Source organism: Oncorhynchus masou, chromosome 32 (genome assembly GCF_036934945.1).
Source record: "Oncorhynchus masou masou isolate Uvic2021 chromosome 32, UVic_Omas_1.1, whole genome shotgun sequence".
In the NCBI taxonomy this organism is placed as follows: domain Eukaryota; kingdom Metazoa; phylum Chordata; class Actinopteri; order Salmoniformes; family Salmonidae; genus Oncorhynchus; species Oncorhynchus masou.
The window spans coordinates 90,371,525-90,395,748 of record NC_088243.1 but is presented as its reverse complement, the minus strand read 5'-3'; the positions used below and the strand labels follow the sequence as shown (position 1 = coordinate 90,395,748).

Sequence of the window (24,224 nt, the reverse complement as noted above, 5' to 3'; positions counted from 1 at the left end):
TGTGTGTCGTGTGTGTGTGTGTGTGTGTGTGTGCGTGTGTGTGTTTGTGGTATGTGTGTGTGTGTGTGTGTGTGTGTGTCTGAGTGTGTGTGTGTGTGTTTGTGGTATTTGTGTGTAGTTGTGTGTGTGTGTGTGTGTTTGTGTGTGTGTGTGTGTGTGTGTGTGTGTGTGTGTGTGTGTGTGTGTGTGTGTGTGTGTGTGTGTGTGTGTGTGTGTGTCTGAGTGTGTCTGAGTGTGTGTGTGTGTTTGTGGTATGTGTGTGTGTGTGTGTGTGTGTGTGTGTGTGTGTGTGTGTGTGTGTGTGTGTGTGTGTGTGTGTGTGTGTGTGTGTGTCTGAGTGTGTCTGAGTGTGTGTGTGTGTGTGTGTGTGTGTGTGTGTGTGTGTGTGTGTGTGTGTGTGTGTGTGTGTGTGTGTGTTTGTGGTATGTGTGTGTGTGTGTGTTGTGGTATGTGTGTTTGTGGTATGTGTGTGTGTGTATATGTATGTATGTGTGTGTGTGTGTGTGTGTGTGTGTGTGTGTGTGTGTGTGTGTGTGTGTGTGTGTGTGTGTGTGTGTGTGTGTGTGTGTGTGTGTGTGTGTGTGTGTGTGTGTGTGTTAGTCGTACGTTCATGTCAGATGGGAACTCGTCCTTCTTCCCCAGGCCGGTGGCTGCAGCGATGTTCCCCATGGCTCCACCAGCAAGGTCCTTCGCTGCATCATCACACACACACACACACACACACACACACGTTAACACACACACGTTAACACACACACATTTACACACACATTAACACACACACGTTAACACACACACATTATTAACACACACACATTAACACACACACATTAACACACACACATTAACACACACACACATTAACACACACACATTAACACACACACGTTATTAACACACACACGTTAACACACACACGTTAACACACTCATGTTAACACACACACATTATTATTAACACACACACATTAACACACACACACATCATCACACACACACGTTAACACACATACATTAACACACACACACACATCATCACACACACACATTATTAACACACACACATTAACACACACACATCATCACACACACACACATCATCACACACACACATTAACACACACACACACTCATCATCACACACACACATCATCACACACACACATTATTAACACACACACATTAACACACACACATCATCACACACACACATTAACACACACACACATTAACACACACACACACATCATCACACACACACATCATCACACACGTTAACACACACACATTATTAACACACACACATCATCACACACACACATTAACACACACACACACACATCATCACACACACACCAAACACACACACATTAAAGCACATACACTGATGTTGTTGTTCTCTAGTACACTAGTCTCTAAGGCGTTATATCTTTACCAGTCTAATCCTGTTTGGTTTGTTGTCCTAGTTTGACTCTAAGGTTTTATATCTTTACCAGTCTAATCCTGTTTGGTTTGTGTACTAGAAGCAGGTCAAACTTGTTTTCTGATCCAGGCTAACTTGATTGAAACTTGGAAGAGACGAAGTATCTAGCTGTTGTGATGCTGTACCACTGATGTCAATGTCTGAACTAGAGACTTCACAGTACACTCACCTGAACCAACACCATCTTTGGCCTTGGTGCCTGAAAAGAGAGAAAAAAATGAAAATGACTTATGTTACTACATTAAAATATCCCTCCATTATCATACAGTGTGTCTTTACTACACAAAGATGTTACATTACCCCACCATTATTAAACATGAAGTTTTCCTACCTTTCAATCCTACATTGCCAAACATAATGATGATTATCACGCTCAATAGAGTTACCAGCATATTCCTCATTACTACACAGACAGTAAATGAGGCATTACCATATAAACAAACCTCTAATGCCTTACTAGACAGACAGTAAATGAGGCATTACCATATAAACAAACCTCTAATGCCTTACTAGACAGACAGTAAATGAGGCATTACCATATAAACAAACCTCTAATGCCTTACTAGACAGACAGTAAATGAGGCATTACCATATAAACAAACCTCTAATGCCTTAGTAGACAGACAGTAAATGAGGCATTACCATATAAACAAACCTCTAATGCCTTACTAGACAGACAGTAAATGAGGCATTACCATATAAACAAAAATCTAATGCCTTACTAGACAGACAGTAAATGAGGCATTACCATATAAACAAACCTCTAATGCCTTAGTAGACAGACAGTAAATGATGCATTACCATATAAACAAACCTCTAATGCCTTACTAGACAGACAGTAAATGATGCATTACCATATAAACAAACCTCTAATGCCTTACTAGACAGACAGTAAATGATGCATTACCATATAAACAAACCTCTAATGCCTTACTAGACAGACAGTAAATGAGGCATTACCATATAAACAAACCTCTAATGCCTTACTAGAGAGACAGACAGACAGACCAGTCAGTCAGAGACCAGACAGACAGGTGAGTGATGGTGCTCTAGTGACGAGGATGAGCTGAGCAAAGAGCCATCAGAGCTAGGAGCCATCAGAGCTTGGAGCCATCAGAGCTAGGAGCCATCAGAGCTAGGAGCCATCAGAGCAAAGAGCCATCAGAGCAAAGAGCCATCAGAGCTAGGAGCCATCAGAGCTAGGAGCCATCAGAGCAAAGAGCCATTAGAGCTAGGAGCCATCAGAGCAAAGAGCCATCAGAGCAAAGAGACATCAGGGCAAGGAGCCATCAGAGCAAAGAGCCATCAGAGCTTGGAGCCATCAGAGCTTGGAGCCATCAGAGCTAGGAGCCATCAGAGCTAGGAGCCATCAGAGCTTGGAGCCATCAGAGCTAGGAGCCATCAGAGCTTGGAGCCATCAGAGCAAGGAGCCATCAGAGCTAGGAGCCATCAGAGCTAGGAGCCATCAGAGCTAGGAGCCATCAGAGCAAAGAGCCATCAGAGCTAGGAGCCATCAGAGCAAGGAGCCATCAGAGCTAGGAGCCATCAGAGCTAGGAGCCATCAGAGCTAGGAGCCATCAGAGCTTGGAGCCATCAGAGCTAGGAGCCATCAGAGCTAGGAGCCATCAGAGCTAGGAGCCATCAGAGCTTGGAGCCATCAGAGCTAGGAGCCATCAGAGCTAGGAGCCATCTGGAGTAAGGTACAGTACATTCATTCTCATTCTCGAGGTATAAAATTGAAGCCTCTGAGCAGTCTGTTTTATCCATTCCTTCCACAATACATTATTCAGATGAATAATTCACTAATGTATGTGGAACAGTTCAAGAACGGTCCATATTGCTCTGGAGGGTGTTTACTAACATGGCTGCCATGGGACGACTGCATGTGATGTCATTTAGAATGCTCTTTGATTGGTTGAAAAACACAATGACCAAACAAACTCGTTGGCTAATGCCAAATGCCACATTATTCCCTAAAAGATCCTATGGGTCCTATGGGCCCTGGTCAAAAGTAGTGCACTAAATAGGGAATAGGGAGCCAACCCTGGTCAAACGTAGTGCACTAAATAGGGAATAGGGTGCCATTTGGGATGCATAGTATCCAGGGTTTTGACAGGCCTCATTCACTACAGCTCAACCCCACCAGCTATCTGAAGGGTTGTAAAGACCTCTAGCTCTGATCAGTCTCCCCCATCAGCCTGTCTACTGCCCTGTCATATCTTCCCTTACTGTCCCCTGTCTATCTGCTGATCTGTCATATCATCCCTTAAATGTCCCCTGTCTATCTGCTGATCTGTCATATCATCTCTTACTGTCCCCTGTCTATCTGCTGATCTGTCATATCATCCCTTACTGTCCCCTGTCTATCTGCTGATCTGTCATATCATCCCTTACTGTCCACTCTCTATCTGCTGATCTGTCATATCATCCCTTACTGTCCCCTGTCTATCTGCTGATCTGTCATATCATCTCTTACTGTCCCCTGTCTATCTGCTGATCTGTCATATCATCCCTTACTGTCCCCTGTCTATCTGCTGATCTGTCATATCATCTCTTACTGTCCCCTGTCTATCTGCTGATCTGTCATATCATCTCTTACTGTCCCCTGTCTATCTGCTGATCTGTCATATCATCCCTTACTGTCCACTGTCTATCTGCTGATCTGTCATATCATCCATTACTGTCCCCTGTCTATCTGTTGCCCCGTGAGAACATCCCTTACTGCCCCCTCTCTATCTGTTGCCCCGTGAGAACATCCCCTACTGCCCCCTGTCTATCTGTTGCCCCGTGAGAACATCCCTTACTGTCCCCTGTCTATCTGCTGCCCGTGAGAACATCCCCTACTGCCCCCTGTCTATCTGTTGCCCCGTGAGAACATCCCCTACTGCCCCCTGTCTATCTGCTGCCCGTGAGAACATCCCCTACTGCCCCCTGTCTATCTGTTGCCCCGTGAGAACATCCCCTACTGCCCCCTGTCTATCTGTTGCCCAATGAGAACATCCCCTACTGCCCCCTGTCTATCAGTTGCCCCGTGAGAACATCCCTTACTGCCCCCTGTCTATCTGCTGCCCCGTGAGAACATCCCCTACTGCCCCCTGTCTATCTGTTGCCCCATGAGAACATCCCCTTATGCCCCCTGTCTATCTGTTGCCCTGTGAGAACATCCCTTACTACCCCCTGTCTATCTGTTGCCCCATGAGAACATCCCCTACTGCCCCCTGTCTATCTGTTGCCCTGTGAGAACATCCCTTACTGCCCCCTAATGCCCCCTGTCTATCTGTTGCCCCGTGAGAACATCCCTTACTGCCCCCTGTCTATCTGTTGCCCCGTGAGAACATCCCTTACTGCCCCCTGTCTATCTGCTGCCCCGTGAGAACATCCCTTACTGCTCCCTAATGCCCCCTGTCTATCTGTTGCCCCGTGAGAACATCCCCTACTGCCCCCTGTCTATATGCTGCCCGTGAGAACATCCCCTACTGCCCCCTGTCTATCTGTTGCCCCATGAGAACATCCCCTAATGCCCCCTGTCTATCTGTTGCCCTGTGAGAACATCCCCTACTGTCCCCTGTCTATCTGTTGCCCCGTGAGAACATCCCCTACTTCCCCCTGTCTATCTGTTGCCCCGTTAGAATATCCCCTACTGCCCCCTGTCTATCTGTTGCCCCATGAGAACATCCCCTACTGCCCCCTGTCTATCTGCTGTACCATGAGAACATCCCCTACTGCCCCCTGTCTATCTGCTGCCCTTTGAGAACATCCCCTACTGCCCCCTGTCTATCTGCTGCCCTTTGAGAACATCCCCTACTGCCCTCTACTGCCCCCTGTCTATCTGTTGCCCCGTGAGAATATCCCCTACTGCCCCCTGTCTATCTGCTGCCCTTTGAGAACATCCCCTACTGCCCTCTACTGCCCCCTGTCTATCTGTTGCCCCGTGAGAACATCCCCTACTGCCCTCTACTGCCCCCTGTCTATCTGCTGCCCCGTGAGAACATCCCTTACTGCCCCCTGTCTATCTGTTGCCCCGTTAGAATATCCCCTACTGCCCCCTGTCTATCTGCTGCCCCGTGAGAACATCCCTTACTGCCCCCTGTCTATCTGTTGCCCCGTGAGAACATCCCTTACTGCCCCCTGTCTATCTGTTGCCCCGTTAGAATATCCCCTACTGCCCCCTGTCTATCTGTTGCCACGTTAGAACATCCCCTACTGCCCCCTGTCTATCTGTTGCCCCGTTAGAATATCCCCTACTGTCCCCTGTCTATCTGTTGCCCCGTTAGAATATCCCCTACTGCCCCCTGTCTATCTGTTGCCCCGTTAGAACATCCCCTACTGCCCCCTGTCTATCTGTTGCCCCGTTAGAATATCCCCTACTGTCCCCTGTCTATCTGTTGCCCCGTGAGAACATCCCCTACTGCCCCCTGTCTATCTGTTGCCCCGTGAGAACATCCCCTACTGTCCCCTGTCTATCTGTTGCCCCGTGAGAACATCCCCTACTGCCCCCTGTCTATCTGTTGCCCCGTGAGAACATCCCCTACTGTCCCCTGTCTATCTGTTGCCCCGTGAGAACATCCCCTACTGCCCCCTGTCTATCTGTTGCCCCGTGAGAACATCCCCTACTGCCCCCTGTCTATCTGTTGCCCCGTGAGAACATCCCCTACTGCCCCCTGGGGGCCACTAACAGAGTTGGGATAGCCTCTTTCAAAAGAAGAGCACCTAGTTGAACAGAGAGAGAGAGAGAGAGAGAGAGAGAGAGAGAGGCCCTATGTTGTGTGGACGTTCACAAAGACGAAGTGTCCTGTACTCCAAAGAGAAGTACTGGAAGACGATATAATGAGGTGTGGTTTTCTCATTCCACTTTGCTGTACGCTCTTGTCTTTCTGCTGGGAAGAAAAAAAAACGATAACGGCCACTGATCATGAAAGGTATGAAACTGAGGAGCGTTTGAATAATAGCTGAAGTAAGTGGCATTGAATAACATCATTTTCTCCATTTCTACAACCAGGAACAGCATGTTCAAATGTCTGTGCTTTTAGAGGTGGGTAGCTCTATTAGGATCTCCTTCTACTTTCTCCCCTCCCCTCCCCCTCCCCTCCTCTCCCCTCCTCCCCTCCTCTCCCCTCCTCCCCTCCTCTCCCCTCGCCTCCCCTCCTCTCCCCTTTTCCTCCCCTTTTCCTCTCCTCTCCTCTCCTCGCTAGGCAGTCTGCTAAGCTGGCTAGTCCGTCTACAGCAGCAGCTGTCAAAAGTGGTTTGTCGACCTATCGACTTCTCTCTCACCCGTCCTCCACCAATCACATTCTCGCCCACCCATCCTTCATTTGGGTGATTATTAGCGAGCTGGACAACAGTCAAGAAACTGTATGAATGTATATATATATGTACATTAGAATTTCTACAAAGTTTCAATTTGGTTTTAGTAATTTCTTAGTATATTGTTTTGGATACCTCCCCCGGGCTGGATTCGACTCCCCCGTGGGCCGGATGTTCGACATCACTGCTAGAGATCCATCTGTATCTGGGCTCCGGATTCTGGTGTCCATTATATACACACTGTACTGTACATGTCATACTGTACACCAGACACAGGTACTCTATACATCTGTAACCTTCTCTATACATGTATACCTGCATACTCTATACATACTGCAAATAACACCTGTTCTATGCACATCTATGCACATCTCCGTTCGTCAGCGTTATAGAAGGCAACATAAAGCCCTGTAATTGTCCCTCTCGTCCCCTGGAGACAGCTTCTCACTGTGTCCCTGACTCACAAGCTGTCACCATACAATACACCTAATACATTGACATAAGGCATGATGGCCTGCTGTCTTCACCCATCACCCCCCCTGCCTTCTAGCTCCCCCCTGCCATCTAGCTCTCCCCCTGCCATCGAGCTCCCCCTGCCATCGAGCTCCTCCCTGCCATCTAGCTCCCCCCTGCCATCTAGCTCCCCCCTCTCCTCACCTCTTGGTCCAATTCCTCACCCCTCCTCCTCTCACCCTTAGTTCAGTACCCCCTCCCCCTCCTCCTCCTCAACATTCTCTTCCCTCCTCCGTAACCCCTATCCCCAATACCTTCCCTCTACCTCTACCCCTCTCCTCTATCCTCTCACCCCTCCTCCCTAACCCCTATCTCCAATACCTCCCCTCTACCTCTACCCCTCTCCTCTATCCTCTCACCCCTCCTCCCTAACCCCTATCTCCAATACCTCCCCTCTACCCCTCTCCTCTATCCTCTTCACCCCTCCCCTCTACCCCTCTCCTCTATCCTCTCACCCCTCCTCCCTAACCCCTATCTCCAATACCTCCCCTCTACCTCTACCCCTCTCCTCTATCCTCTCACCCCTCCTCCCTAACCCCTATCTCCAATACCTCCCCTCTACCCCTCTCCTCTATCCTCTTCACCCCTCCCCTCTACCCCTCTCCTCTATCCTCTCACCCCTCCTCCCTAACCCCTATCTCCAATACCTCCCCTCTACCCCTCTCCTCTATCCTCTTCACCCCTCCCCTCTACCCCTCTCCTCTATCCTCTCACCCCTCCTCCCTAACCCCTATCTCCAATACCTCCCCTCTACCCCTCTCCTCTATCCTCTTCACCCCTCCCCTCTACCCCTCTCCTCTATCCTCTCGCCTCTCCTCCCTAACCCCTATCTCCAATACCTCCCCTCTACCCCTCTCCTCTATCCTCTCACCCCTCCTCCCTAACCCCTATCTCCAATACCTCCCCTCTACCCCTCTCCTCTATCCTCTTCACCCCTCCCCTCTACCCCTCTCCTCTATCCTCTCGCCTCTCCTCCCTAACCCCTATCTCCAATACCACCCCTCCCCTCTACCCCTCTCCTCTATCCTCTTCACCCCTCCCCTCTACCCCTCTCCTCTATCCTCTTCACCCCTCCCCTCTACCCCTCTCCTCTATCCTCTCACCCCTCCTCCCTTACCCCTATCTCCAATACCTCCCCTCTACCCCTCTCCTTTATCCTCTTCACCCCTCCCCTCTACCCCTCTCCTCTATCCTCTTCACCCCTCCCTCTCCTCCCTAACCCCTATCTCCAATACCACCCCCCCCCTCTACCCCTCTCCTCTATCCTCTCACCCCCCCCCCTCTCCCCCTCTCCTCTATCCTCTTCACCCCTCCCCTCTACCCCTCTCCTCTATCCTCTTCACCCCTCCCCTCTACCCCTCTCCTCTATCCTCTCGCCTCACCTCTCCTCCCTAACCCCTATCTCCAATACCACCCCTCCCCTCTACCCCTCTCCTCTATCCTCTCACCCCCCCCCCCCCTGTCCCCGTGCAGGTCAGGTTAGATGACCTCTGTACCGCTACAGCCCAGGGTCCTGTTCAGTAGGTGGAAAACGTTTTGGAAATAGAGTAAAAAACAAACACAGATTATTACTTGAAATTGCAAAACGTTTTGCTACAATTTTGCCTGCTGAACGCGACCTTGATTTTCTAAAGAAAGCCAGAGAGATACAGGGCCTAATGTACATGTACAGGGTCAAATGTATATGTACAGGGTCAAATGTATATGTACAGGGTCTAATGTATATGTACAGGGTCTAATGTATATGTACAGGGTCTAATGTATATGTACAGGGTTTAATGTATATGTACAGGGTCTAATGTATATGTACAGGGTCTAATGTATATGTACAGGGTCTAATGTATATGTACAGGGTCTAATGTACATGTACAGGGTCTAATGTACATGTACAGGGTCTAATGTACATGTACAGGGTCTAATGTACATGTACAGGGCCTAATGTATATGTACAGGGCATAATGTATATGTACAGGGCCTAATGTATATGTACAGGGCCTAATGTATATGTACAGGGCATAATGTATATGTACAGGGCATAATGTATATGTACAGGGCATAATGTATATGTACAGGGCATAATGTATATGTACAGGGTCTAATGTATATGTACAGGGCATAATGTATATGTACAGGGCATAATGTATATGTACAGGGTCTAATGTATATGTACAGGGCATAATGTATATGTACAGGGCATAATGTATATGTACAGGGCCTAATGTAATACAGGGTCTAATGTATATGTATATAATGACTATACCCCCTTGAACTTCTTTCACATGATGTTGCATTGCGAAGTGGTATTGAAGTAGATTTAATTGTAATTCATGAAAAAGACTAAATAGTCTGTCAAAGTGAAAAGAAAATTATACAAATTACAAATTAAATTCCTGATATATATGTCCTAAAATTAGTTCAGAAGTCAAATGTGGCTTTAACAAATCACACAATAAGTTACATGGACTCACTTTGTGTGAAATATTAGGGGTCGACATGATTTCTTTGAATGATCATTTCCTCTGTCCCCCATATATAACATCTGTACTGTCGCACGGTTGGTTAAGGGCTCGTAAGGAAGCATCTGCTGTTGTAAGGTCTGCACCTGTTGTATTCAGCATTTCACTGTAAGGTCTACTACACCTGTTGTATTCAGCATTTCACTGTGAGGTCTACTACACCTGTTGTATTCATCATTTCACTATAAGGTCTACACCTGTTGTATTCAGCATTTCACTGTAAGGTCTACACCTGTTGTATTCAGCATCTCACTGTAAGGTCTACACCTGTTGTATTCAGCATCTCACTGTAAGGTCTACACCTGTTGTATTCAGCATCTCACTGTAAGGTCTACTACACCTGTTGTATTCAGCATTTCACTGTGAGGTCTACTACACCTGTTGTGTTCAGCATTTCACTGTGAGGTCTACTACACCTGTTGTATTCGGCATTTCACTGTAAGGTCTACTACACCTGTTGTATTCAGCATGTCACTGTGAGGTCTACTACACCTGTTGTATTCAGCATTTCACTGTAAGGTCTACTACACCTGTTGTATTCAGCATTTCACTGTAAGGTCTACTACACCTGTTGTATTCAGCATTTCACTGTGAGGTCTACTACACCTGTTGTATTCAGCATTTCACTGTGAGGTCTACTACACCTGTTGTATTCAGCATTTCACTGTGAGGTCTACTACACCTTACAGTTTGATTTGATTCGATAAGATCCCTCAGTCAAGTATTGAATTTCAACCACAGATTCAACAACAAAGACCAGGGAGATTTTCAAAAAGCCTCATAAAGAAGAAGGGCAGTGATTGGTAACAATAGCAAATCAGACTTTGAATGTCTCTTTATTTTTACCTTTATTTTACTAGGCAAGTCAGTTAAGAACAAATTCTTATTTTCAATGACGGCCTAGGAACAGTGGGTAAACTGCCTGTTCAGGGGCAGAACGACAGATTTGTACCTTGTCAGCTCAGGGATTTGAACTTGCAACCTTTTGATTACTAGTCCAACACGCTAACAACTAGGCTACCTACCTCCTCTACACTCTAACCACTAGGCTACCTACCCCCTCTACATTCTAACCACTAGGCTAAGTTAATGATTATGCTGTGTATTATGTATTACAGAGCATTCGGAAAGTATTCAGACCACTTGACTTTTTCCACATTTAGTTATTTCTCCACCTTATTCTAAAATGTATTAAATAAAAATAAAAAATCTCAGCAATCTACACACATTACAACATAATGACAAAGCAAAAACAGGTTTAGAATTTTTTGCAAATGTATTACAAATAAAAAACAGAAATACCTTTATTTACATAAGTATTTAGACCCTTTTCTATGAGACAGGAAATTGAGCTCAGGTGCATCCTGTTTCCATTGATCATCCTTGAGATGTTTCTACAACTTCAATGGAGTCCACCTGTGGGAAATTCAATTGATTGGACATTTGGGAAGCCACACACCTGTCTATATACGGTCCCACAGATGACAGTGCATGTCATTGAAAAAAAACAAGCCATGAGGGCGAAAGAATTGTCCGTAGAGCTCCGAGACAGGATTGTGTCGAGTCACAGATCTGGGGAAGGGTACCAAAACATTTCTGCAGCATTGAAGGTCCCCAAGAACACAGTGGTCTCCTTCATTCTTAAATGGAACAAGTTTGGAACCACCAAGACTCTTCCTAGAGCTGACCGCCCGAACAAACTGAGCAATCGGGGAGAAGTGCCTTGGTCAGGAGGTGACCAAGAACCCTATGGTCACTCTGACAGAGTTTTAGAGTTTCTCTGTGGAGATGAGAGAACCTTCCAGAAGGTACCTAAAGACTGACAGACCATGAGAAACAAGATTCTCTGGGCTGATGAAATCAAGATTGAACTGTTTGGCCTGAATGCCAAGCGTCACATCTGGAGGAAACCTGGCACCATCCCTACGGTGAAGCATGGTGGTGGCAGCATCATGCTGTGGGGAAACCTGGCACCATCCCTACGGTGAAGCATGGTGGTGGCAGCATCATGCTGTGGGGAAACCTGGCACCATCCCTACGGTGAAACATGGTGGTGGCAGCATCATGCTGTGGGGAAACCTGGCACCATCCCTATGGTGAAGCATGGTGGTGGCAGCATCATGCTGTGGGGATGTTTTTTTTTTACACTTGTCAGGATCGAGGCAAAGATGAACGGAGCAAAGTACAGAGCAATCCTTGATGAAAACCTGCTAAGCACACAGCCAAGACAATGCAGGAGTGGCTTTGGGACAAGTCTCTGAATGTCCTTGAGTGGCCCAGCCAGAGCCAGAGCCCGAACTTGAACCCGATCTAACATCTTTAGAGTAGAGAGACCTGAAAATAGCTGTGCAGCAATGCTTCCCATCCAACCTGACAGAGCTTGAGAGGATCTGCAGAGAAGAATGGGAGAAACTCCCCAAATACAGGTGTGCCAAGCTTGTAGCGTCATACCCAAGAAGACTCTAGGCTGTAATCACTTCCAAAGGTGTTTCAACAAATTACTAGGTATAGGGTATGAATACTTATGTAAATGTGATATTTCAGTAAAAAAAAAAAGAAAAAAACATTTGCAAACATTGTGAAAAACCTGTTTTTGATTTGTCATTATCGGGTATTGTGTGTCGATTGATGAGTTTTTTAAAAACTTGATTTTAGAATAAGGCTGCATTTTAACAAAATTTGGAAAAAGTCAAAGGGTCTGAAGACTTTCCGAATGCACTGTAAATCACAAAGGCACATCAAAGATGTAGTTGTCCTTCTGAACTGAATTGTGTGACAGGGCGGAAACTGCTTAGAGATGTCATCATGAGGCCATCGGTGATTTTAAACTGAGGATGGTGGAACACTGAAGCAGTGTTTTAGTGACTCCACAACTCCACGGGTATTGTGTGTAGATTGATGAGGTCAACAACGACCTAAATGACAGAGTGAAAATAATAATGAAAGTGACAGGGCACTAAAGTAATTCTGAAAAAAAAACACGGCCTTAAGCCTTATGTTTGGGCCAAACACAACACATCACTGAGTAACTGTCTCCTCATTTTCAAGCATGGTGGTGGCTGCATCATGGTATGGGTATGCTTGACATTGGCAAAGACTGGGGAGTTTTTCAGGATGAAAAGAAACAGGATGGCGCTAAGCACAGGCAAAATCCTAGAAGAAAACCTGCTTCAGTCTGCTTTCGTGGCGACAGGGTAGCCTAGTGGTTAGAGCATTGGATCCCTGAGCTGACAAGGTACAAATCTGTCGTTCTGCCCCTGAACAGGCAGTTAATCCACTGTTCCTAGGCCGTCATTGAAAATAAGAATTTGTTCTTAATTGCCTGGTTAAATAAAGGTAAACACCAGACACTGGGAGAGGAAAGAGTTTGAAGAATTTCTTAAAGAAGAGTGGGCAAATATCGCACAATACAGGGGTGTAAAGCTCTTATGAGACTTACCCAGAAATACTCACAGCTGTAATCAAAGTTATTTCTACCATGTATTGACTCAGGGAGGTGAGAACTTATCTAATCAAGATATATCTATTAGTGTTTCATTTTTCATTCATTGTCACGTTTTGACCTTTATTTCCTTTGTTTTGTATTTATTTAGTATGGTCAGGACGTGAGTTGGGTGGGCAGTCTATGTTTGTTTTTCTATGGCAGCTCTGGCTGCTCCATGCAGACTGGCAACTAGTTAAAATAAAATAATATAATGTAACCTTTATTTAACTAGACAAGTCAGTTATTTACAATGACGACCTACACCAACCAAACCCGGACGACGCTGAGCCAATTGTGAGTCGCCTTCTGGGACTCCTAATCACGGCCAGTTATGATACAGCCTGGATTCGAACCAGGGTGTCTGTAGTGTAGTCTCTAGCACTGAGATGCAGTGCCTTAGACTGCTGCGCCACTCGGGAGCCCAAAATCATAATCTGATGTGGCCTGTAAACCAGGAGTTTCCTAACACCACCGTGCTAGTGTATAACTAGTCCCTCAAAGAAAGGCCTGATGATATAGGTAATGTCTTGTCATAAATAATTAAATGTTCAATGCTAATAAGCCTGGTGGAACCGTTCATAGAACGTTCTAGGAAGAACCCTCCAAAGATAAAATGGTTGTTGATAGAACCCTTCATAGTGGGACTGAGGCAGAACCATATATATAGGGGGGTTCTTTGAAGAACCCTACAAAGAGGGTTTTTAGATAGAACCCTGTGCAAAGTGTTCTACCCAGCACCAAAAAGGGTTGGCCTAAGGGGACAAACCCGAAGAACCCTGTATGGTTCTACTTGGCACCTTTTATTCTAAGAGTGTAAATTGGCCACAGTCACAATTGACTTCCTCAGCTGGGTCAATATTATTCATGTTCAGTCAGACACACACCTCAGGAAACCTTGTCATTTACAACATCTGAATCCCGTGGTGAAATATAATGTCAGTGCCTTCATTATTGAATATACGAGTGAGCACATCTTGTTCATTGGTCAATGTGTACCTTTTCCCTGTACATGATGTTAATATCATAATGCCCTGCATGTAACGTAGACAGCCACAGCCAACATCCTCCTTCCATAAATTTGTAGTACACAATCCACAGTAGCCTACAGAATGAACCCCAATTAACCTACACAATGAATCCATAGTAACCTACATAATAAACCCATAGTAACCTACATAATAAACCCATAGTAACCTACATAATGAATCCATAGTAACCTACAGAATGAATCCATAGTAACCTATAGAATGAATCCATAGTAACCTACATAATGAACACATAGTAACCTACATAATAAACCCATAGTAACCTACATAATAAACCCATAGTAACCTATAGAATGAATCCATAGTAACCTACACAATGAACCCATAGTAACCTACATAATAAACCCATAGTAACCTACATAATGAATCCATAGTAACCTACAGAATGAACCCCAATTAACCTACATAATGAATCCATAGTAACCTACAGAATGAACCCATAGTAACCTACAGAATAAACCTATAGTAACCTACATAATGAACACATAGTAACCTACACAATGAATCCATAGTAACCTACATAATAAACCCATAGTAACCTACATAATAAACCCATAGTAACCTACATAATAAACCCATAGTAACCTACATAATGAACCCATAGTAACCTACAGAATGAACCCATAGTAACCTACAGAATGAACCCATAGTAACCTACATAATAAACCCATAGTAACCTACATAATGAACCCATAGTAACCTACAGAATGAACCCATAGTAACCTACAGAATGAATCCATAGTAACCTACATAATGAACACATAGTAACCTACACAATGAATCCATAGTAACCTACATAATGAACCCATAGTAACCTACAGAATGAACCCATAGTAACCTACAGAATGAACCCATAGTAACCTACATAATAAACCCATAGTAACCTACACAATGAATCCATAGTAACCTACAGAATGAACCCATAGTAACCTACATAATAAACCCATAGTAACCTATAGAATGAATCCATAGTAACCTATAGAAAGAATCCATAGTAACCTACATAATGAACCCATAGTAACCTACATAATAAATCCATAGTAACCTACATAATGAACCCATAGTAAACTACAGAATGAACCCATAGTAACCTACATAATAAACCCATAGTAACCTACACAATGAATCCATAGTAACCTACAGAATGAACCCATAGTAACCTACATAATAAACCCATAGTAACCTACATAATAAACCCATAGTAACCTACATAATAAACCCATAGTAACCTACATAATAAACCCATAGTAACCTACATAATAAACCCATAGTAACCTACAGAATGAACCCATAGTAACCTACATAATAAACCCATAGTAACCTACATAATAAACCCATAGTAACCTACATAATGAACCCATAGTAACCTACAGAATGAACCCATAGTAACCTACAGAATGAACCCATAGTAACCTACATAATAAACCCATAGTAACCTACATAATGAACCCATAGTAACCTACAGAATGAACCCATAGTAACCTACAGAATGAATCCATAGTAACCTACATAATGAACACATAGTAACCTACACAATGAATCCATAGTAACCTACATAATGAACCCATAGTAACCTACAGAATGAACCCATAGTAACCTACAGAATGAACCCATAGTAACCTACATAATAAACCCATAGTAACCTACACAATGAATCCATAGTAACCTACAGAATGAACCCATAGTAACCTACATAATAAACCCATAGTAACCTATAGAATGAATCCATAGTAACCTATAGAAAGAATCCATAGTAACCTACATAATGAACCCATAGTAACCTACATAATAAATCCATAGTAACCTACATAATGAACCCATAGTAAACTACAGAATGAACCCATAGTAACCTACATAATAAACCCATAGTAACCTACACAATGAATCCATAGTAACCTACAGAATGAACCCATAGTAACCTACATAATAAACCCATAGTAACCTATAGAATAAACCCATAGTAACCTACAGAATGAACCCATAGTAACCTACAGAATGAACCCATAGTAACCTACATAATAAACCCATAGTAACCTATAGAATGAATCCATAGTAACCTATAGAATGAATCCATAGTAACCTATAGAATGAATCCATAGTAACCTACAGAATGAACCCATAGTAACCTACATAATAAACCCATAGTAACCTATAGAATGAATCCATAGTAACCTATAGAATGAATCCATAGTAACCTATAGAATGAATCCATAGTAACCTATAGAATGAATCCATAGTAACCTACATAATAAACCCATAGTAACCTACATAATAAACCCATAGTAACCTACATAATAAACCCATAGTAACCTATAGAATGAATCCATAGTAACCTATAGAATGAATCCATAGTAACCTATAGAATGAATCCATAGTAACCTATAGAATGAATCCATAGTAACCTATAGAATGAACCCATAGTAACCTATAGAATGAATCCATAGTAACCTATAGAATGAATCCATAGTAACCTATAGAATGAATCCATAGTAACCTATAGAATGAATCCATAGTAACCTACATAATAAACCCATAGTAACCTACATAATAAACCCATAGTAACCTACATAATAAACCCATAGTAACCTATAGAATGAATCCATAGTAACCTATAGAATGAATCCATAGTAACCTATAGAATGAATCCATAGTAACCTATAGAATGAATCCATAGTAATCTACATAATGAATCCATAGTAACCTATAGAATGAATCCATAGTCATCTACATAATAAACCCATAGTAACCTATAGAATGAATCCATAGTAACCTATAGAATGAATCCACAGTAACCTATAGAATGAATCCATAGTAACCTATAGAATGAATCCATAGTAACCTATAGAATGAACCCATAGTAACCTACAGAATGAACCCATAGTAATCTACATAATGAATCCATAGTAACCTATAGAATGAATCCATAGTAACCTATAGAATGAATCCATGGTAACCTATAGAATGAACCCATAGTAACCTATAGAATGAATCCATAGTAACCTATAGAATGAATCCATAGTAACCTATAGAATGAACCCATAGTAACCTACATAATAAACCCATAGTAACCTACATAATGAGTCCAGAGTAACCTATAGAATGAACCCACAGTAACCTATAGAATGAATCCATAGTAACCTATAGAATGAATCCATAGTAACATACATAATGAACCCATAGTAACCTATAGAATGAACCCATAGTAACCTACATAATGAATCTATAGTAACCCATAGAATGAACCCATAGTAACCTACATAATGAATCCATGGTAACCTATAGAATGAACCCATAGTAACCTATAGAATGAATCCATAGTAACCTACAGAATGAATCCAAAGTAACCTATAGAATGAATCCATAGTAACCTATAGAATAAACCCATAGTAACATGCATAATGAATCCATAGTAACCTATAGAATGAATCCATAGTAACCTTCATAATGAATCCATAGTAACCTATAGAATGAATCCATAGTAACCTACATAATAAACCCATAGTAACCCACATTATAAACCCATAGTAACCTACATAATAAACCCATAGTAACCTACATAATAAACCCATAGTAACCTACACAATGAACCCATAGTAACCTACATAATAAACCCATAGTAACCTACATAATAAACCCATAGTAACCCACATTATAAACCCATAGTAACCTACATAATAAACCCATAGTAACCTACATAATAAACCCATAGTAACCTACACAATGAACCCATAGTAACCTATAGAATGAACCCATAGTAACCTACATAATGAACCCATAGTAACCTACATAATAAACCCATAGTAACCTACATAATAAACCCATAGTAACCTACATAATAAACCCATAGTAACCTACACAATGAACCCATAGTAACCTATAGAATAAACCCATAGTAACCTATAGAATGAATCCATAGTAACCTACATAATAAACCCATAGTAACCTACATAATAAACCCATAGTAACCTACATAATAAACCCATAGTAACCTACATAATAAACCCATAGTAACCTACACAATGAACCCATAGTAACCTACATAATAAACCCATAGTAACCTATAGAATGAATCCATAGTAACCTATAGAATGAATCCATAGTAACCTATAGAATGAATCCATAGTAACCTATAGAATGAATCCATAGTAATCTACATAATGAATCCATAGTAACCTATAGAATGAATCCATAGTAATCTACATAATGAATCCATAGTAACCTATAGAATGAATCCATAGTAACCTATAGAATGAATCCATGGTAACCTATAGAATGAACCCATAGTAACCTATAGAATGAATCCATAGTAACCTATAGAATGAATCCATAGTAACCTATAGAATGAACCCATAGTAACCTACATAATAAACCCATAGTAACCTACATAATGAGTCCAGAGTAACCTATAGAATGAACCCACAGTAACCTATAGAATGAATCCATAGTAACCTATAGAATGAATCCATAGTAACATACATAATGAACCCATAGTAACCTATAGAATGAACCCATAGTAACCTACATAATGAATCTATAGTAACCCATAGAATGAACCCATAGTAACCTACATAATGAATCCATGGTAACCTATAGAATGAACCCATAGTAACCTATAGAATGAATCCATAGTAACCTACAGAATGAATCCAAAGTAACCTATAGAATAAACCCATAGTAACATGCATAATGAATCCATAGTAACCTATAGAATGAATCCATAGTAACCTTCATAATGAATCCATAGTAACCTATAGAATGAATCCATAGTAACCTACATAATAAACCCATAGTAACCCACATTATAAACCCATAGTAACCTACATAATAAACCCATAGTAACCTACATAATAAACCCATAGTAACCTACACAATGAACCCATAGTAACCTACATAATAAACCCATAGTAACCTACATAATAAACCCATAGTAACCCACATTATAAACCCATAGTAACCTACATAATAAACCCATAGTAACCTACATAATAAACCCATAGTAACCTACACAATGAACCCATAGTAACCTATAGAATGAACCCATAGTAACCTACATAATGAACCCATAGTAACCTACATAATAAACCCATAGTAACCTACATAATAAACCCATAGTAACCTACATAATAAACCCATAGTAACCTACACAATGAACCCATAGTAACCTATAGAATAAACCCATAGTAACCTATAGAATGAATCCATAGTAACCTACATAATAAACCCATAGTAACCTACATAATAAACCCATAGTAACCTACATAATAAACCCATAGTAACCTACATAATAAACCCATAGTAACCTACACAATGAACCCATAGTAACCTACATAATAAACCCATAGTAACCTATAGAATGAATCCATAGTAACCTATAGAATGAATCCATAGTAACCTATAGAATGAATCCATAGTAACCTATAGAATGAATCCATAGTAATCTACATAATGAATCCATAGTAACCTATAGAATGAATCCATAGTAATCTACATAATAAACCCATAGTAACCTATAGAATGAATCCATAGTAACCTATAGAATGAATCCATAGTAACCTATAGAATGAATCCATAGTAACCTATAGAATGAATCCATAGTAACCTATAGAATGAACCCATAGTAACCTACAGAATGAACCCATTGTAATCTACATAATGAATCCATAGTAACCTATAGAATGAATCCATAGTAACCTATAGAATGAATCCATGGTAACCTATAGAATGAACCCATAGTAACCTATAGAATGAATCCATAGTAACCTATAGAATGAATCCATAGTAACCTATAGAATGAACCCATAGTAACCTACATAATAAACCCATAGTAACCTACATAATGAGTCCAGAGTAACCTATAGAATGAACCCACAGTAACCTATAGAATGAATCCATAGTAACCTATAGAATGAATCCATAGTAACATACATAATGAACCCATAGTAACCTATAGAATGAACCCATAGTAACCTACATAATGAATCTATAGTAACCCATAGAATGAACCCATAGTAACCTACATAATGAATCCATGGTAACCTATAGAATGAACCCATAGTAACCTATAGAATGAATCCATAGTAACCTACAGAATGAATCCAAAGTAACCTATAGAATGAATCCATAGTAACCTATAGAATAAACCCATAGTAACATGCATAATGAATCCATAGTAACCTATAGAATGAATCCATAGTAACCTACATAATGAATCCATAGTAACCTATAGAATGAATCCATAGTAACCTACATAATAAACCCATAGTAACCTACATAATAAACCCATAGTAACCTACATAATAAACCCATAGTAACCTACATAATAAACCCATAGTAACCTACATAATAAACCCATAGTAACCCACATTATAAACCCATAGTAACCTACATAATAAACCCATAGTAACCTACATAATAAACCCATAGTAACCTACATAATGAACCCATAGTAACCTACACAATGAACCCATAGTAACCTATAGAATGAACCCATAGTAACCTACATAATGAACCCATAGTAACCTACATAATAAACCCATAGTAACCTACATAATAAACCCATAGTAACCTACACAATGAACCCATAGTAACCTATAGAATGAACCCATAGTAACCTACATAATGAACCCATAGTAACCTACATAATAAACCCATAGTAACCTACATAATAAACCCATAGTAACCTACATAATAAACCCATAGTAACCTACACAATGAACCCATAGTAACCTATAGAATAAACCCATAGTAACCTATAGAATGAATCCATAGTAACCTACATAATGAACCCATAGTAACCTACATAATAAACCCATAGTAACCTACATAATAAACCCATAGTAACCTACATAATAAACCCATAGTAACCTACACAATGAACCCATAGTAAGCTATAGAATGAACCCATAGTTACCTACATAATGAATCCATAGTAACCTATAGAATGAACCCATAGTAACCTACATAATAAACCCATAGTAACCTACATAATAAATCCATAGTAACCTATAGAATGAATCCATAGTAACCTACATAATGAACCCATAGTAACCTATAGAATAAACCCATAGTAACCTATAGAATGAGTCCATAGTAACCTACACAATGAACCCATAGTAACCTATAGAATGAATCCATAGCACAGACAAAATGCAATGTAGGCAGTGAGGGATCAATTATGCTTTCACCACTACACGCTTCAAAGAGAAGCCATGACATCCTATTGAAAAGGATGACAAAAAGACCCACCCCTATTCCAACCAATCAAGGAAAAGTACATTGTGTCTGGACCTATAGCGTCGCTTTACGAAGCGTTCTAAATGTCAGCGCTCTCAACTCTTATTGGTCGATTTCTGCTGTACATAATAACTTGCTCGCTCGGCAGGCGCTCGTGATGTGCACGCATCAAATTGAAGCCGTGGACGTCACAGGTACCGGATTATCCAACTCAGAGTGATTTCGGTCTAAGGTTCTAAAGCTCGGGTCTTACCGATAAACATGGCGCCTTCCTTAGTCTTCTCCGCGGCCAGCGCAGCTCCCTCCTTGGTCTTCTCCGCGGCCATAGCCATGCCGTCTTTAGCTTTGGACAACCCTTTCATGAACACATCCATCTCGACCCTGGTCCTGGAGCTCTGGAGAGATGCAAAGAACCATGAATCACGTCCCATGTAGTCTATTGTATCGGCCTATAGTCCTATACCGTAGTAATGTGGTAGGCCCAGAACTAGTTACATGCTAACGGGTATCTAAATCTAAAGAAGAAGAAACAAAAGTCCTGAAGCAGCGCGTTGTAATTATGTATGATGAATTATTTTGTATTCGGTGGGTCCTGGAGATCTGGAGAGGAGGGAATGGGATCTCATTACAACACTGATTGTCAGTAGTTTACCATGCGTTATTATATACAGTTATATGGCACTAGTTACACGGTAATGAATGACTGTTTTTGACGGATTGATTGCGCTGGAGAGAGATGGGTAGACATACCCAATGAAATGATAACTGTCCATGGTGCTGAAAGAGCGCCTTTTAATGACGTATTCTGAATGAGTTTTTTCGGTATTTCTCGGTTATGGACTGTAGATGAGGAGGATGTTAGTAGCTTAACGCAAGTAACTAGCTTTCACTGTTTCCCCCTTTCTCTTTCGTGTTTTCTACCTTCTAGTACCATAGATGTCACTTTGTGTCTAGATTTTCATTGGTTGCGATGACGGAAGAATGGGGATTGGAGGAAGCCTCCGGTCTCCGTTCACAGTTGGCCTCGATAGCCGAACCTCTCTGCCACAGACCAGTCATTATAGTAAAGGCCGTTTTTTATTTTTTTCTCGCACCTCCTCCCTTCTCTTTCTCCAAATGTCATGAAATATCCAGAGAGAGCGAGAGAAGGGGGAAAAATGTTTATATGAAATGGTTAAATGTGCTCGCGGTCATTAATTATTACTTGTAATATTACTCTTAATGTCCGCGCGAGCCGAGGACAAGTCAGGAAGTTAAATTTGAAATAGCGTCTATGTCATCTACCTATTTAACCAAGCGCATTACATGTGATATTGCCTAGCCCTGCTATTCTATGTGGGGGAAGGGGAGGGAGAAAACTACGTGATGCTCATCACGGGCAACAAGAACAATATGTATTTTGTCAATAAATACGTATATATCTACAGGGTAGAATATGACATAAAACAAATATTTCTATTCATTTTTTAAAATCAAATAGACGATTTAATCAATCATTTCGACGTGTTAATATTATAATAATTATTAGGCTACTGTACCTTATAGAGAACGCCCATTCAGGAAATATGTCTCGTCAATTTTCTCATCAAATGCAACAATTGCTCTTTCGGCCTTTCATCTGGTTTCCATTTGACACTGATTTAATTCAACGTGTTGGTTATCTATAATTGACACGGATCAGTTACATAATAAACTAAAATATTTGTAGCCTTCAATGACCCCCCCCTCCCTCCTATAAAACGTACCGTTATAATGTCGATATTATTTCCATACACCCTCCTAAATGTTTTTCCTTTCTCTCGACGCCAAACACAATTATCACAACAAACATCATGAAATCCTCTTACCTTTTCTTTACAAAGATGACTTGTTTCCTCAAGGTTCTATTGGCCAGCTGATTGAAATATCGCCTAGAACGGGAGCTGCTGTCAGTAACGGATCTCTAGGTAGGTGGGCCTTCCTCGGGATTGTCTGTCTGTCGACCAATAGGAAGCGACTGATCACGTAGCCCCCTTGTTCATTGATCATTCCAACAGCACGACACAAACATCACTATCATCATCATCATCATCATCGTGACCATCAACAATATAGTCTTTACCCCTTTAAAATAGAAAACACATAACATCATTTGTTATTATGAGTATGTGTCCGACAGACAATTAATCAAAGTAGTATTAGCAACAGCAGTGGTAGTATCAGCAATGCTGCCAATTGTAAGATGATTATCAATGTTCTGAAAATGTTCTCTAACTGAAAAATGTTCTCTAACTGAAAATGGGGAACTAACGGATTATACTGTTATGTCGTTTGTTTCATTTGTTTTGCACGTGTACGGAGTGAGGATGGGCAATTATGTGCTGTGACGACGTGAAACGGAGAGAGCCGATAGAGAGAAGGAGGGTGAGAAAGAGTGGAACCCCCCCCTTTTGCCCACATCAATTCCCCCTTGGTCAAGAAGAGCGGTGACTTGATGACTTCAGGCCATCCAGTAGAAGTGCCTTATTGATTACTTTGAAATTAGGAGAAATAGAAAAGCTTTCAGGCAGTTCCCGAGGTGTGACTTTCAAACTATTGGACTCGTGAATACTGTAATGTGGTCTTCCATCAGCTGTTTCTGCCTGCTAGTTTAACTACCGCCGCCAG

At 41.7% G+C, this 24,224-nt stretch overlaps 1 protein-coding gene across 2 annotated transcripts in view; it reads right to left on the bottom strand.

Moving 5' to 3' along the window:
• The window catches only part of LOC135526788 (beta-synuclein-like), a 36,123-nt gene extending 12,568 nt beyond the window's left edge, over positions 1 to 23,555 (bottom strand). The window contains exons 1-4 of one of the 2 annotated variants that reach the window (XM_064955445.1): positions 23,426 to 23,555; positions 21,832 to 21,973; positions 1,652 to 1,681; positions 607 to 692 (exon numbers count right to left, since the gene is read on the bottom strand). In XM_064955445.1, coding sequence (XP_064811517.1) covers positions 607 to 692; positions 1,652 to 1,681; positions 21,832 to 21,952 — 237 coding nt within the window. In that variant the 5' untranslated portion in view covers positions 21,953 to 21,973; positions 23,426 to 23,555. The remainder of the gene's footprint in view (positions 1 to 606; positions 693 to 1,651; positions 1,682 to 21,831; positions 21,974 to 23,425) is intronic. The other variant, XM_064955446.1, reaches the window with a different exon arrangement.
• Positions 23,556 to 24,224: the final 669 nt, after the last annotated feature.